Source organism: Fusarium odoratissimum, assembly GCF_000260195.1.
Source record: "Fusarium odoratissimum NRRL 54006 unplaced genomic scaffold supercont1.9, whole genome shotgun sequence".
Classification (NCBI taxonomy): Eukaryota; Fungi; Ascomycota; class Sordariomycetes; order Hypocreales; family Nectriaceae; genus Fusarium; species Fusarium odoratissimum.
This window is the reverse complement of record NW_022158695.1, coordinates 981281-997586: the sequence shown is the minus strand read 5'-3', so window position 1 is coordinate 997586 and position 16306 is coordinate 981281. Positions and strand designations below refer to the sequence as shown.

At 48.7% G+C, this 16306-nt stretch overlaps 4 protein-coding genes across 13 annotated transcripts; 1 reads left to right on the top strand and 3 right to left on the bottom strand.

The window, feature by feature from the left end:
* Window positions 1–45: 45 nt before the first annotated feature.
* Window positions 46–7968, bottom strand: FOIG_06722 (uncharacterized protein). 7 transcript variants are annotated; one of them, XM_031205911.1, is made up of 11 exons: window positions 5233–5574; window positions 4557–5140; window positions 4459–4503; window positions 2363–4395; window positions 2024–2315; window positions 1817–1971; window positions 1478–1759; window positions 1129–1425; window positions 937–1078; window positions 585–877; window positions 46–521 (listed from the first exon to the last, which is right to left on the bottom strand). In XM_031205911.1, exons 2-10 carry the CDS (start codon window positions 4573–4575, stop codon window positions 774–776), a joined length of 3369 nt encoding a protein of 1122 aa, XP_031064635.1. In that variant the 5' UTR covers window positions 4576–5140; window positions 5233–5574; the 3' UTR covers window positions 46–521; window positions 585–773. The 7 variants fall into 7 exon arrangements, with proteins under 7 accessions (XP_031064635.1, XP_031064634.1, XP_031064637.1 ...); XM_031205910.1 differs by having other exon boundaries at window positions 46–877; window positions 5233–7968; XM_031205913.1 differs by lacking the exon at window positions 5233–5574 and having other exon boundaries at window positions 69–877; window positions 937–1425; window positions 4557–4847.
* Window positions 5175–12878, top strand: FOIG_06720 (nitrate reductase [NADPH]). 4 transcript variants are annotated; one of them, XM_031205905.1, is made up of 4 exons: window positions 5175–8089; window positions 8147–10603; window positions 10654–11283; window positions 11330–11543. In XM_031205905.1, the coding sequence occupies exons 1-2, from the start codon at window positions 6280–6282 to the stop codon at window positions 9052–9054; spliced, it is 2718 nt and encodes a 905-aa protein (XP_031064629.1). In that variant the 5' UTR covers window positions 5175–6279; the 3' UTR covers window positions 9055–10603; window positions 10654–11283; window positions 11330–11543. The 4 variants fall into 4 exon arrangements, with proteins under 4 accessions (XP_031064629.1, XP_031064631.1, XP_031064630.1 ...); XM_031205907.1 differs by having other exon boundaries at window positions 5462–8089; window positions 8147–10074; window positions 10204–11543; XM_031205906.1 differs by having other exon boundaries at window positions 5462–8089; window positions 10654–11543.
* Window positions 8833–11328, bottom strand: FOIG_06721 (Ca2+:H+ antiporter). The gene is made up of 4 exons (XM_031205908.1): window positions 10645–11328; window positions 10456–10594; window positions 10193–10399; window positions 8833–10137 (listed from the first exon to the last, which is right to left on the bottom strand). The coding sequence occupies exons 1-4, from the start codon at window positions 10949–10951 to the stop codon at window positions 9378–9380; spliced, it is 1413 nt and encodes a 470-aa protein (XP_031064632.1). The 5' UTR covers window positions 10952–11328; the 3' UTR covers window positions 8833–9377.
* Window positions 11498–16227, bottom strand: FOIG_06719 (DEAD/DEAH box helicase). Its single transcript, XM_031205903.1, has 2 exons — window positions 14660–16227; window positions 11498–14607 (listed from the first exon to the last, which is right to left on the bottom strand). The coding sequence occupies exons 1-2, from the start codon at window positions 16158–16160 to the stop codon at window positions 12689–12691; spliced, it is 3420 nt and encodes a 1139-aa protein (XP_031064627.1). The 5' UTR covers window positions 16161–16227; the 3' UTR covers window positions 11498–12688.
* Window positions 16228–16306: the final 79 nt, after the last annotated feature.

Genomic DNA, 16306 nt, shown 5'->3' with positions numbered 1-16306 from the left:
ATGTAAAGACGTTCAGATTCCCGTGGGAATTCAAGGCAAGATTGTCCATCTAAAGGTCACCAAAAAACTGGGTGTCATCCCAACCTCATCACGGTTACACATGATATATTGCCTGCCACAAGGTGGACTAATAAGCATTAGTCGATCTGTAAACAAACACACACAAACCAATCTTAGCGTTAGCATTTCCACTCTTGATTAACTCAATGCGTTGACCAGGCCCAATGCTCTCTAGTATCAAGTTCAGTATTTCAATCTCAAGCTACAGCGTACTCATAACCAGCAACCTGGCAGGGGTTTAAATGCCTTCCTTAGCTATTCATCTGCTCAAGCCATGTTGGACGTCTAAACATCCTCAACTCTAGACGACGCATGTGCTTCTAGTATGCCTTGTCCCTTCTATTCCCTGGCAAACACGTTGCTGCGTTGCGCGCGTGTGGCAGGGTCGTGTTCTGACGTCCAGGCTTATACTGCGGAAGCTATCTTACTGCTGCGAGCATACTTCCGGCAATGAAGCTGGACTGCGTGAAGCCGCATTATTGAAAAGCACAGCTTGCATCAACGTTGAGAAGGATTCAGCTTACTGGACCGCACTTTGCGCGACGTGCCAAGACGGCACGAATGTGGCACAAGGTTGGTTCTCGATCACAGCATCCGTGACCATAACTCGGAAGCGAAGCGACGGTCATCTCGGGAGGCAGTCGTCGAGTGATATTGGTTTATCGCCGAGGCTGGTAGTTTCCTGATTAGAAGTCTTACCCATTCGAATATCTTTACCAATCGACATCGCTCAGTTGGAGTTTACGAGATCTTTGGCTCTTATCCTTGTTCGATCTCTCCAACCGGTTGTGGTAGAACGTCGCCGGTCGTTCGTTGCCTGAATTAATGTGTGAATATTGGTGTTGTAATGAATTTGTGTTGGTTGAGGGTCTGTACCACCATCTTGGTCTTCATTCTGCTGAAGATCATAGTTGAGCACCAAATTCTTGATGCGCTGTTGTTCCTCCCTTTCAGCCTGTTGCTGGTTCTTCATTGCAATAGCAAAGGTAGAATCAGAGGGCAGTTCGACAGTCCGTGTCTAATTCCAGGTCAGCATCTAGAACGGCACAGAGTGGCAATGGAAACTACCTGCTGGCGGTTGCCCTTCTTCGTCAATAAGGAGAACGCCATAGTATGGCCAGGAGGAGATTCTCCTTCGCCTCCCTCTGTTGAGGTAGCCTCGCGGTTTTTGGATCGAACTGGAAGCGGCACATCAAAGAGCTGCTTGCGCTCAAACTTGCGCGACTCGAGACTTTCGGCCATCATCTTAGCATACTCGCGCTCAAAATCGGCCTCATCCTCAGGGTCAACTTCCTCTTCTTGTCGAGTGACTACGATGGCTTCCTCGTCAAAGGTACTCTCGTCGTCGGAATCTTCCTCCACGTCCTGTATTACATTTGTCAATCATGGCCAAGTATTTCGCACTTGATTGACTTACCTCTGCCTCCTCTTCCTCAGAAGCACTGTCTTCGTTGTCGTCGCCATCTTCGTCATTATCCACATTGTCATCGTCGGACGAAGCATCGCTTGTGGCATCATCCACGTCGATTCCCTTGTCAACGCCTGCCGACTTCTGATCTTGAGCAACGGCAAGTTGGAAGGCTTTTACGGCCTCATCCAAGCTTGTGGCAAGTTTCCATTGTGGCCGAGTCAGAGCAAATGTGTCTTGAACCAAAAACTCGATATCCATCGGCAGGGACACTTTAGTGAATATGTAATACTGCCAGAGTGTCAGTTAAAGACAACATACCGTAAAGAAAAAAGTGGTGGATCATACCTGGAAGAATGAAAGGAAGTAATCCAACTTCTTGCCCGCTGCTCCACGGTTGAAAAACATGCCGCAGGTTTCCAGCATTGTAGATACAAGTCGGATGCGGAAGAAGTCATCGGGAGGATCGAGTGGGATATATTTGCCAGGAACAGGTGGACCGCCTGTAAGTCCAGTCAGTTGATGGACAAGTTAGTAGTCTAAGGAATGTCTTACCATATCCGAATGTCATAATCTTGTACATGGTGTCAAAGATAACAGGATGTTCAAGCATACGGTAGTTATAAAGCTCGCCAAGATACTTGACTTCGGCAATACGTCGCTGATAGAACCTGTAATCATTCTGCTCGAGACCAAACGTCATAGACTCGATCACGTTATCAATAACCTTGACCACAAAGGCAGGATGGTAGCGATAGAGCGCGCTGAGCAAGATACCAAGAAGGTGAACGCTTCCATACTTCACCTTTCCAGGCTTTGAGAACACCTTCTCCAAGATGGCAACAACCTAAAACTATCAGCACTTATTCATAAAATACTGTTTCTGCTGCATACCTCTGTCTCCTCCCAGTGGAGCCTTCGAATCTGCTTCAAGATCTTGCTGTAATTTCTCTTTGTCATATCAACGTAGATCAATTTGCGAACGAATAGCTCCATGGGAGTACGTTCCTTCTGCTCGATAGCTAGACGTTCTGGTGGGTCGACGTAGTAAACAGCGTTATCGATGAGCATCCGCTCTGGTTGTCCAATATGTTGGACGGACTTCTTGCGCTGCAGAGTTTCAAGAAAGCTCATCATACGAGGAGCTGTTTCAGGGTTTCGAAGCAGATATCGGCCGCAGTTCTCAATGAGGTTGCACAGAATCTCAATGTTCATGCGTGAAAAGTCATCCAGGCTGACTTTCAGACAATGAAAGACAACATGCTCGGGCACAATGCCGAATTTTGTCAACTCAGCAAGATACCGAATGTTGCTCAGACGGACTTGTCCCAGGAAGTCTTTTTCCTTCCGTCGTTGAAGACTTCGAAACTCCGCATCAAGGTAATCGACCAGGCCCTTTGGAACATCTGGCATATATCGACCCAAAGTCGCCACAAGACGAGACCATGACGGCAGTAGGTCGCTACGACCCTTTGGAACTTCCGTCAGGGCCTTCACCAGACGGTTGCGAGAAGCCTTGGAATTCAGGAAGCAGAAATCGATAGCTGTCTGGTCTGCGATGTCCTTGTTGGTCAACTCTGGTAGACGCGCAAGCAGAGCATCGACTTGCGCTCCAATGGTTCGGTTAGCGATAGATGTGGACTGGTCATCAGCAGTCTCGGCAGTCTTGGGGGCTTCCGAGGCCTCGGATGGGTCTAACTTCTTCCCAACTTGTTCGTCCGTGTCTGTCTTCTTCTTTTTGCCGTCTTCCAGCAAAATAGCCGGCACCTTGCCTTTAAGATCAACCAGGTTTTCGTAGAAGCGTCGCTCATCTTCGTCCTCCCAGATTCCGGCACCGTCTCCCATGGAACGGAGATAATCGCCAGTCTTAACGAGACCGATAGACCCGTTGGAAGCGGCGAATGAATCATCTGAGTCTTTAAGGTCCGGCATTTCGGCCCCAATGGCGTCCGCGATAACCTGAGCGTTTGAAACGAGGCGTTCTTGAGCCTTGACCTGTTTCTCATAGTTCGCCTGTCGATCTTCAAAGACTTCACCAGACTTGACATATGCCTCGGCATTACGTCGAGCTTGCGATTGTATCGACTTCTGATCCCGAGTGATATGCCCCTTGACATCATCAAAATACTTCTTCAATATGCTCCTGAATCGATCGCGCATTTCGGGTTCGGTGAAAGGCTGATCTGCGTCAGGAGACGCCTCATTTCCACTATTGCCATCCTCGGCTTCGTTTCCTTCAGTAGTGCCGTCTTCCTCTACTGTCTTTCGGCCATCAGCGCCTGTTGGTTTTACTCCAAGGATATCCCAGCTGAATGACTTAACAAAAATGACAAGAAGCGGAAGGTTGGCATGTTCGCGGTCGTGTCCAAGCAAATCCTTAAGTACTTCGAGGGGGAACGGTTCCGCACCGGTGCCTTTGTTCGTTCGGGTCTTCAGTTCGGGAGTCTTGCCTGCGGCTCCTTTTGTTGCGTCGTCGGGCCTGCTAACATCATCAAGGGTCCTGATGACGCCAACAAGCCACAACTCGGTCACTACACGAAGCAATGCGCGTTGTCTTATGATGCGCTCCTTCTCTTCTTTCTCACGAACCTCTGGTGCCAGAGTTTTGAGGATACCCTTATCCGGAGTCGCCATCCCTTTCCCAAGAAGCCAAGCTAAGTATTCCGTAAACTCGTTGGGACCAAATCGCTGATGGAGAGCACTGACAATCTCCACGCCGGCCTCGATCTCGCCAGGCGACTTGAGTCGGCATAGTCCCTCATAGCAAGCAGATATGATCTCGGAAAGGTACTTGTGTAGGCTCAAAGTTCGGATTTCCTGGAGGAAGGTACTGAGGGTAGCGGCGGTGATGGCTGTTCGCAGTCGTTTAATCAAAGCGGTATTCTTCTTGAGAGACGAATCGAGAGTTTTTGCAACAGGGAACAAGTCTACGACAGGTGTTGTTAATAGAAGATGGCGGGGGAGTGGTGGGGTAGACAGATGATTCATACCAGATTCGCCATCCCAGGCCTTTTCGTTCAAAGTGCGCAGTTCGCCTAGAGAGACAATGAGCTACTATACAAGTAAGAAGGGTGGTGAGAGATTATACGCTTCCTTGCGCGATCCATGGCGGGTCACGGTATGATTGGAGGCGATTCGCGACCTGGTAAATGTTCTAGATCGAATGTGAGATGGGTGGAGGCGGCGCTACATTCAGCGCAGGCTGCCTGCTAAGGGATATATTTCCCCAGAAATTGATGCTGTAGATAAGGCAACAGAGCCGACATGGGTGCGTCCGTCAAGCCAGGACGGGGGATATGCGATGTGGCAGGGCTGATACGCCAGGGCAGTCAGTGTCTGTTTGAGGTTTTGCTGTTACCTGATTTTGAGGTTGACAGCGATTAACGTTAAGGTACAGACTACAGCCAAAGAGGTGGAGGTGCAGGTGCCCAGGGTGGGGTCAAGTTTCGCCTGCCACCAAAGTCATATTGGTATAGGTACCTATATATTGGTACCCTGGCATGGTCGCCTGGCTGGTACCTAATGGAAGCTTTTATTTCTCCCACATGTAAGTCAGGATAGGTACATTAGAACAAGAACTCTACCGAATGAATTTACCATTAACTTCCAGCCACAAGATACCCAAGGTAATACAAGGCTTGAGGTCCAATTGCAAAGGCTGCAAACGCCGCACTAAAAGTTTACTCCGAGTTAAGGATTCAGTCATCGCATCACCATTTTCTTGAGAGTTGTAGTGTTATGAGATATATGATTGGGAAACTTACAGTATCCCTAGAGTGTAAATATCATTGTAGAATCATAATGAGCCCTACCGGGTAAGTGATCAGCTCTAGGTTAGGCTGCTCGTCTCGGTGGTGTAATTGAGTGAGTATATACCAAGTGCCGCGTTGTCGGGCTACTGCAGTCGTTATTGCCGGGTTTGTGCTGAACCAAGTGCCGGAACAATATTCTAGCGTCTGTGCTTGATGAAAGCCTTGATTCAATCTTCGAGCTTGTGCCCATAGAAGCTTCGGAAGTTTCTGAGATCGAGCACCAAACGTTATCGGTGTATCCAAAAATGGAAAACTATTCGAATCTTGCATAAATACCTTATTTGGCTCGTTGAGGTATCATAAGCCGTTGATTCAGTAAATGATTCCAGCCTATGCAGAATAGACCATCATATCATTCAAGACAAGACATATCATTTCCTGTTTCATCATAATCCTTCAACCTCAACTCTATCCATTGATAGTATGACCATGGTCAAATCTGGACGGAAAATATGCCCACGATCTTGAGATGTTTAGCATCTCCGGGCAGAAAACTTGATCACCTATAATGCACGAGACATTACCGACAAGTGCTCATCTATGCGCTGCCTTGCTATCTTGATCCCCTTATCAGCCCAGTTGCAATGTGGGCCCTCAGTGATTCAGACATCTCCGGCCGCAATCAGCTAAGGAACAGACGTGATTCGCCCATCGCCTCTATCTCCTGATAACGCATACTCTTCAACCTCCGCGGGATCAGACCAGAGCCCAATGCATCCACTCAATTGTAACTTGCATCTCCTCGCGGGAAACAGAGAAACACGATATCATGAACCAAGCCTCAGCAGATCCAAATGGAGAACCTCAGGGGGGTCCTAGGCCCTCGAAACGGGCAAACGGCAGTGCCGTCACGTCAGATCACCCGCGATAAGACTTATTATACTGCACTTTCTGCTACCTCTTAGACTAATCCTCAATTCAAACAATGTTATCAATGCTCTCGGTTGTGTAACTATTCTTGAAACTTCTTCACAACTAACACACATATCTTTATACACCATGGAGACTTCAACAACAACAACCCTCCTACAACAGGAAAGGATTCCTGAAAGCTCTGAACCAATCTCAACCCATACACATACCCACAGCCTTCCTCCTACTCCTCCAGGAACAGCAAAGCCATCTCGGATAGGTAGCTTCCACGATCTACAAGAACTCTCATCAGTTGAATCTCCTCGTCTCGACCATATCAAGCCTTATCCTCTACCTCCAAAATTCTCGCCAAAGTCTGTCCTCAAGGAAGATCTCAAGACTCCTGATAACTTTGTTGAGAGAGACCCACGTCTTATTCGTCTAACTGGAGTCCACCCTTTCAACGTCGAGGCACCCCTGAGCGACTTATACGATGAAGGTTTCCTGACCAGCGAGAACCTTCACTATGTCCGTAACCACGGACACGTACCTAGATGTGAAGACGATGACATTCTCGACTGGGAGTTCGAAATAAGTGGCCTTGTCGAAAACCCCATCAAGATGAACGTGCGGGATCTCATCAACGACTACCAGCAATTGACTTATCCAGTGACGTTCGTGTGTGCTGGAAACCGTCGCAAAGAGCAGAACATTGTACGGAAAACCAAGGGTTTCTCTTGGGGACCGGCCGGCCTGTCAACAGCTCTCTGGACCGGTGTTGCTATAGGAGATCTCCTTTCTGCGGCGAAACCTAAGCGCGGAGCCCGGTATGTTTGCTTCGAGGGAGCAGACAAGTTACCCAATGGCTATTATGGTACATCCATCAAGCTCAACTGGTGCATGGATCCTAACAGAGGTGTCATGGTGGCTCACAAGATGAATGGCAACCCCCTACCCCCAGACCATGGCAAGCCTGTTCGTATCGTCATTCCTGGACAGATCGGCGGTCGAAGCATTAAGTGGCTTAAGAAGATTACTATCACTCAAGAGCCTAGCGATAACTGGTATCACATATATGATAACCGTGTCCTACCCACCATGATCTCACCTGAAGAGAGCGCAAACTTGCCTGAGGTCTGGAAGGATGAGAAATACGCCATTTACGACCTCAGCACGAATAGCGCCATTTGTTACCCTGCCCATGAAGAGAAGGTGCCATTCACGGATGCTCCGGCAAGCTATAAGGTGCGAGGTTATGCCTACAGTGGTGGCGGAAGACGTATTACAAGAGTCGAGGTTACCCTTGATAAGGGTAAATCTTGGAGACTCGCCAACATCAGATACCCTGAGGATGACTACCGCAACGCCCCTGAAGGTGATACTCTGTATGGGGGGCGTGTCGACATGTGGTGGCGCGAGACATCCTTCTGTTGGTGCTTCTGGGACCTTGACATTCCTCTGGATGAGTTGAAGAGTGCAGACGACATCATGATGCGTGCTATGGACGAGTCCATGAACGTGCAGCCTCGAGATATGTACTGGAGCGTACTGGGCATGATGAACAACCCGTGGTTCCGCATCGTGATCCACAAAGAGGATCATGCACTTCGCTTCGAGCATCCCACTCACGCTACCCTGAAGATCAAGGGTTGGATGGAGCGAGTCAAGGAGGCCGGTGGTGATCTCACTAACGGCTACTGGGGTGAGAAGGCCCCTGGTGAAGTTCAAGAGGTCGTGGTAAAGGAGCCCGAGAAGCAGATCTGCATGACCAACCCTCAGATCAATCGAAAGATCACCATAGAAGAGCTCAAGGCTCATAGTGGTGAAGAAGAGCCTTGGTTCGTTGTCAAGGGCGAAGTGTACGATGGCACTCCTTACCTCTCCGGTCACCCTGGTGGTGCAGCATCAATCTTTGGTGCCGCTGGTCAAGATGCCACTGAAGAATTTATGGCCATTCGTAAGTTCTACTTAATCATACCAAGGCAATCGAATTGTTCGCTAACATTCACTTCAGACAGCGAAAATGCAAAAGCCATGCTGCCCACATACCACATTGGCACCCTCGATGAAGAATCCCGTGCCATTCTCAGTGGCGATGCTACCAAGACGAACGACGACGCAGACCGAGAAGTGTTCCTCCAAGCCAAGACATGGAGCAAGGCTATTCTCGACAAGAAGACATCCATCTCACCAGATACCAAGATCTTCTCCTTCAAGCTCAACCACGAAGCCCAGAAGATTGGCCTCCCCACTGGCCAGCATCTTATGATGCGTCTCCGCGACCCTGCCACCCGCGAGGCTATCATCCGCTCATACACACCATACTCCGACGGCTCAGATTGTGGCCGTCTGGATATTCTTATCAAGATCTACTACGATACTCCCCAGCGCAAGGGTGGTGTTATGACACAAGCACTCGATGCCCTTCCCATTGGCCACTGGGTTGACTTTAAGGGACCTACGGGCAAATTCGTCTATCATGGCAATGGCCTCTGTACGATTAATGAGAAAGAACGCCGTGTTCGCCGTTTCATCATGGTGTGTGGTGGTTCTGGCATTACTCCTATCCGCCAAGTACTCCGCGCTGTTATGCATAATCCCAAAGACACGACGCCATGTCTGGTCTTCAACGGCAACCGGAGTGTGAACGATATTCTCTGCAAGGAGGAGCTCGAAGAACTGGAGGCTGCCAATCCTTCAAGATGCCGAGTCGTTAATGCCCTCTCTAATCCACCACCCGAATGGAATGGCCTCAAGGGCTTCGTGAACCAAGCCCTGGTTCCCGAATACATGGATCTGCCCAAGGCAAGTGGTGAAGGCGATGAGTTGGTGCTTGTTTGTGGACCTCCACCGATGGTTAAGGCTGTTGAGGCCTCATTTCTGGGCATGGGTTTCAAATCAGATGATTTTGTATTCTTCTGAAGGATCTTCAGGGTGATAATCTGACAGTCAAAGTGGACTGCTTACGTATTTCACGATGTTACTTTACAGGGAGGCGTGAGGAAAATGGCGTTTAGAGGATAGATTATTTTTTGGGATTCTTTGGTAACTCTATAAAATCAGAGTTCGAGTAACGTACGTATAAACAACAGTATGCTATACATGCTCCAACGACCCAACTCTGTGTATCTATACATGCATGCTATCCCTGAGCAATATCAAACTGGAAAGTGACTCCTGGTCATAACATCGTAATAGATTAAAAAAAGAACCGGTAGACTCGAAGCGAATCGGTGAGGATTCTATCAATGTCCACCCTCGGAACTACCTTCAGCAGCCCCCTCGGATCCATGGCCAGTTGGGTTTGGATAGTAGAAGGCCGCAACAGCAATAGCGACGTAAAGAATGATGAGCAGAAAGCCTTCCAGGTAGTTGCTCTTCTGATCCTGGAGGAATCGACCAACGGTGAGAATAGCGAGGATGAGCATGACGAGGTCGAAAACTGCAAAGTTGAGATCAAGACCCTTGTTGAGGCCCCAGCTGACAACGACGGCAAGAGGGGCGTTAAAGAGAGCAGTTTGTAAAGTCGCACCAAGTACGTGAGACATTGCCAAATTAATCTGGTTATCCCAGGCCTCATCGATGGCGGTCAAGTGCTCCGCAAGCTTCTCAACAAGTGGAACAAGGATGAGACCCATGAAGGCGTCGCTGACATCACCCCTTTCGATGACATGTTCGATCTGCATGACGAGAATAACCGCCGTCCATGCAACAAGGCCCACGGAGATGACCAAAGCGATGATGCACTCAGTCAAAGTAAGCTTGGCCTTGGCTTGGTCCTTGTGCTTGTCTCGATCGTTGTGCTCATCCTGTTCGAATACAGCAGCGTAAATACCATGGTGAGTTCGAGCCTGATAAAAGACATATACAAGGTACGCGATGATCAGAAGAACTGAGATGACGCGCGAGATTTGGAGTGTCTTGTGGTCGAGGTTTGCGGCGGTAAGTGACTCGCCATTGCCAACACCGTACTCGAAGACAGTAGGAAGGGCCAGAACAACACCACTGTGAATCAGTCAGTTGTTGAACGAGGGGGGAGGATCGGGAAAGTTATACTGACGCGGTTAAAAGTAGTCCGCTTCCAGCTTCGCTGATAGCCTCATTGAATTCCTGTTCTTCTTTCAACATGCCACCAACGAAAAAGCAAGCACCGAGGCATAGGAGCATGGTAGCAAGAATTGAACCCATGATGGCAGCCTTGATAACGAAAAACATATCCTTGGAAAGAAGAACCATGAAAAGAATGATTTCGACGATAGAGCCAATGCTAAAAATAAACATGTCAGTTATTGTTTCTCGGATTTAAATCCATGAGGAACATACGTGATCTCGAGAAGGACACCCAAGACATGAGGCAGCTTTCGTGACAGCTCCTGACCAGCAAAGCCGATCAAATTGGCACACGGAACCATGGCGATATAGGCCAGCGCGAAAATGGTGATGTGATTATCGGGCATAGCATCTGATACGCGTGAGCCAAGTCTATACAAGATATTGTGGGAGAAGACTTACAGCGAACAGCAATGGCAGCAGGAACGAAAGGCCAGAGAAAGTTGCAAAGCAAACTAGCTCGACTGGCTGATCTGAACGAGATCTTGGAAAAGTGAATAGGATGGAAGCCCTTTCGACCACTCTCGCCCGCAGGCTTGATATGTCGAGACATTTTGCCGTTGCCGTGGCTTCTTTTCTCTCCTCTCTTGTGTTCGCTATATGTGTTTGGAACCGGGAGAGTACGGTCGTCGGATGAGACTTGTCGCATGTCTGGAGAGTTGTATGAGCGATGTCGATGGGAGCGTGAAGAGGAGCGATCTCGAGGCATGTCGGATGCCTTTTGTATGTTCACTTCAGTGCAGTACGGGACAGTTCAGGTATAGTCCTCTCAAATTTCCGAGAGAGAAGGGTCGAGACCAGGGACTAGGACCTGGGGGCTTGTGGGAGGGAGCCAGCTGCCAGACCGCCCAGCGTATACGGATAGTGTGTGTTTACTTGTTACGGTTGGAGTGGTTAGTAGGCGAATAAAGGGGAGAGGACCAAGCGCGTAACAAAAGAGGGAAGGGGAGGATGGATATAAGTGTGTGAGAGAGAAGAGGAAAGCAATGCTGTAACGAGGCACTCACTCCCAGTCGATCCTCTATTCAATGCATTGCTACTGTATGCGAGTACAAGCTCCATGTTTCACACCTCTCGGCAGACCTAGATCTCTTGGTCCACGGCTCATCCAAATCTCCCAGTAAATAAAAAAGACCCCTTGACCTCATGAGCCAATGAGATAGCTCCAGCATGATGAGGGTGCGGTCACCCACAATGCTTGTGCCCTGCCAAGTTTCGTCTCTAGCAGGCCAAGCCGGGCCCAACCGTTAATTTTCGGGGGGACATTGCTTGGCAGTGCCTTGAATCTCACCCTAGTCCAGCTACGTCACTGACGCTCTAGCCGCTGTCCAGACGACATCATTGTACAGAGCAGAGCTAGGTGCTCCATTGCTGATTGCTGGCATTTCTCTTACCATAAAAAGCAGTCTTATCGCACTCTCACTCATCCTCCTATATCTGGCTCTACTCGTCATACCAACAGTGGTGACCTACGTAACTAACTAGTGCGATTCAAATTATTCTTGTTTTTATCCTTATTTCATATCCTTCACACTTTACCCTTCCGAGGTCTAGACCCAAGCCATCTTACCCCATACAGGCCACCTCAGCAACACCAAATCACACCCTAGACGCTAGACTTGGAAAAAGCTTGTTCATCAGCCAGACAGGGGCATCAACTCTGTGATTCCCTGTGCCGGTTTCCCGTCTACCGACACTCCCATTCCGATTCGACGCCCAAAGGAGGCTTCATGTTGAATTTGCAAGCCACTATGCAAATCCTCTTTTGCTAGTTCCTGTGTGATATTCTGATATCACAAGTGCCAGAGCTGGCGGCCTCGGTCTGCTTGTGCAGCTAACACTGTCAACCTGGGCAATTTCCGGCACCGTTGGTGCATATCATCATATTTGAGCAGGCAATGCAGTAGAGGAAAGAATCGAAGAACCCTATACGCTTATGATAACAATAGGACTGCTACTAGAGTCAGACAAGATAAATTGTACATATCCCGGGACGTGGCGTCAAGTATTCGACAACATTAGACAGGGCTTCCCTCGGCTCGTCCACCATTCAGTTGAGTTATAACCATCCTAGCGACCCTGCAAGCTGAAGCATGTATTGCTGCATAGTCGATATCCATAGTTTGATGGAGGGAATATTTTGCCATGAAAGAAGGGCATCGTGATTTCAACTAGGGCGAAAACAATTTTGGGATTCGACAGCAGAAGTACGCCCTGAGGGATAAAGGAATCCAAAATGGCTTAAAGAGTCGAAAAGAAGACGAAGTTTGAGCGTAGACCGTATATAAGAGAGACTGGAGATCTGGATTCGTTGCTTGGAACGAAGGTAGGTATATATACTGGGGGGGGGGGACGCAAGTGAATCCTTTGCCAAGTCGGTCATAATCGAACTAATTAACAAAATGACAGTGATAGCGGCATGTAAACTTAGACCTCGTGTTGTTCTTTATTCGTTGGTATCGCCGATGTTACGGTTCTCGAAGGCTGCCTCTTTGGCCCGGTACGGAACAGGTTCTGCCAGAACAACTGTTTCAGTACCTATGGGAATGTTCAACTCTGGACCCATCGGCAGTGACTCCATATCAATCTCGACGTTCAACAGAGTCTTGAGGATCACTTGACTGCCCGCTTTGCTCATCACTTCGTTCGCTTGCTTGCACAACTCTGATGCCACACATTCAACACAACCTCGCTCACAGTGACAGTCTTCGACCCGCTTCAACGCATCCCGTAGCAGCTGGTCGACATGGTCAAATGCTTTCGTGCTGATACCTGAGCCTCCTGCACCGCCTTTGGCATCGTAGAATGTTAACCGTGCTGGTCGCTTCCGCTGTGATTCCTGTTTTGCGAACTCTTTCACTGCCGTCTTGCACTCTGTTCGTACATCGCCAGGCATGCTGATAACAAAAGCTGGCAGTAGACTCATAATGGCATGCTCTGCTGCGTGAATCGCGGCGGCAATATGAAGCCGTCTCTCTTGGAGAATGCTCATCGCCTTCTTAGGCACATCGAGCCACATTCCCTTACTGAAACGTATGACTGGTGGATTGTCCACCTGTACCGCATCCAACACTCGGTTTTTCTTGTCGACCTTGAAGAATCCAAACACGTTTTGCTGGATCTTGATTGTTCCATAGTAAGCATGCGACCGAGAATTCGAGATTGTTCTGATGGCCTCTGTCTCCGTAGGATCGATATCAGTATAATCACGCTGAATAGTTGTCCACTCAACCTTGACCCTTTCCACCCTGGCCATTCCTTTGTCAGGCTGGAAGTCTCGTACAAGGTAGGGATCACCCTGGTGAAGAAAAATGGCTCCATCGTAAAGTGTAAAAGTTGCTCTGGAGGCCTCCAGCTCCTCCAGGACAACATTCCGGCCGTTGGTGATATCTATGATAGCAAAGTGGTCGTCTTCCGTGTCTCGTATAGCTACATACTTTGCAGGGACAGGGCGAAATCTATCATGGCAATGATAAAAGCCCATGTCATCTTTTATTAAGCGCTCCATGCAAATCTTCGGTAAGTCTTTGCCAAAGTATTTTGCATCATCCTTTGGGCGTATTGGCATTTCATATGCCGCGCATTGAATGTGCCCTTCACGCACAAGCATGTTCTCCAGATCAACCTGCAACTCGCAATTGGGCTTTGTGAATAGCTCGTCTGGATTCTGCATGTAATGCTGGTCTGTAGCAAATCCGTCACCAACGAGTATCGAAAGTGAATCCTTGTTGCGACGGCCAGCACGGCCACTCTGCTGTCGCAGGTTGGCAATCGTATAAGGGAATCCCCACGTCATGACACAATCAAGGGAGCCTATGTCAATACCGAGCTCTAACGCAGTGGTTGCAACAATTCCGAGCAGTTGACCTTGAAACATTTCAGTCTCGATCCTGCGGCGATCTTGTGCTGTATAGCCGCCACGATATCCCATCACCAGATTGGTACATTCTGGCCGCCCCAGGTTCTCGAGCTCCTGCTTGATAGTGCTCACGAGCAGCTCGCATTGCGCCCGAACTCTGCAAAATGCAATGATCCTTACACCTCTTAGCATCAGGGCACAAAACAGGCGTGCGCATTCAAACTTGGTGCTGCCACGGCCAGATGCAGGATCGCCAGGGTCTTTATACGGAGTGTTCCAGCACAGAAACTCCTTCCGTCCTGATGGAGATCCATCGTAATCTATCAGCTGGACGTTTTCTATGCCGAATATGGTTTTGAAGTGTTGCTCTGGGTTCGCAACTGTAGCAGAACACGATATAAATTTGACGCGCCGGTTTCCCACGGCGGCACATATTCGCCTCAGTCTTCGCATGATGAAGGACATGTGAGAACCCATTTGACCATTATAATAGTGCAACTCATCCACTGTTGACGATTAGTACGCGTATAGAAAGTATAAATCAAAGGAAGCGCTTACCAACGACGTATTTCAAGTTCTTCAGGTAAGATCTCCATCGCTCTTCTTGGGGTAATATGGTAATGTGAAGCATATCTGGATTAGTAAAAATGATTCTTGCTTGCTCTCGAATCCCATTGCGCTCAGTCATTGGAGTATCCCCATCAAAAGTCTCCACCATAGTCTCTTCAAGACCAGGCATATAACTCATCATCTCTTTCAAGCTCCTCTTCTGATCCTGTGCCAAGGCTTTTGTGGGAAAGATGTACATTGCTCTGGAGTTGTAGTCCTCTTCGAGGGCACGAATGACCGGGAGTTGGTAGATCAAACTCTTGCCAGAGCTTGTCGATGTTGACACTACAACGTGCTTGCCATCGTGGAGACTGTTGAGAGCCTCTGACTGATGCGCATAGAACTGTGTGATTCCCTTGGCGTTGTATAGAGCGTTGACCAAATCCTGGCTCAAAAGAAAGTTGAGGTCCCCATACACAGCCTCCTGCTTCTCAAATACTCGATGTCCATCAGGGACAATCTGCCCAGTATACCAGGGGCTCTCCTTGAGCTCCTGTACGATTTCTGGCACGGTCTTTCGTTCCTTTGGTATGCTTTCTGGTATCGAATCGGCTGCCTTCTCCGGGGCAAACTCTTCTTGGGCAGAAAGGGTCGGGAAGTATGCCTTTGTTTGTTCTTTGAGAGTTTCAAGTGGATCAATCCCATCTTCGGAGCATTTGTTGAGGAAGGCATTAATAGCATTGGTGAATTTTTGGTTACGCCTCTCGATCAGATTGGTCATCTGTTTTTGGCTGAAAACAGGCATTCTCAGCTGCTCGTCTCTCAATTTTCGGTTCGGCTTCGTTGGCTCGCCAGCCTTGCCTGGGACTTGTCTCTTCAGATCGCCATCGATGAATTCGAGAAAAAGGACTTCTCGTCCTGCAGGTTCAAGATCCCGATCATGTTGTTTGTCAAGGCTGTCCATGCCAGTGTACCCGCCCACTGAAGCATCATGCGCAGGAGCCTGAGACCTGAATGATTTGCCAGTTCGGAAGACCTCGTCCCTTTCAGTGCCTTTGACATCAAGTTGCAGCATATTCTCGTCGACATATGCAAAGAAAAGACCCTCAGGACGAATCGCCACCATGGAAGCAATCTCATCGACCAATAGTTCCCGCTTGATATGGGCTTCAACGGCAGATTTTATAGTGTCAAATGTTGTGGCGAGATGTTTTCGAGTGGTGCAAAAGGTGTAGACAAGATTGAGAGCTCGATGCGTTCGTTCAACCTGCTTAAACTCTTCTGGCCATTCCACAGCGCAGGGTACTACTGCACTGCTGGCTTCTTTCTGAAGGGTCGGCCGTGATTTTCCTCCCTTTCCTCCCCGTTTGGATTTCGAGCTGCTCGGTTGACTTGAAGTCGGACTTTCTGCTGTTGAGTCCTCGTCGCCATCACGCTTGCGTTTTGCTCCTGGCAGTGAATATTCTGTGTTAGGACCAATTCGGTCTGATATTTCCTTGCGCTTTGTCATGTCATCACTGGAAATTGAAGAAATGTGCGAGGCTCGGCTGAACTCATGACTAGGTGAAAGCCGTTTCAATACGTGAAAGTGGCGACGTCATGCATTGTTCGAGTCGCGAAATTGATGCCAAATCACGTGCATTAAGTATAATATCA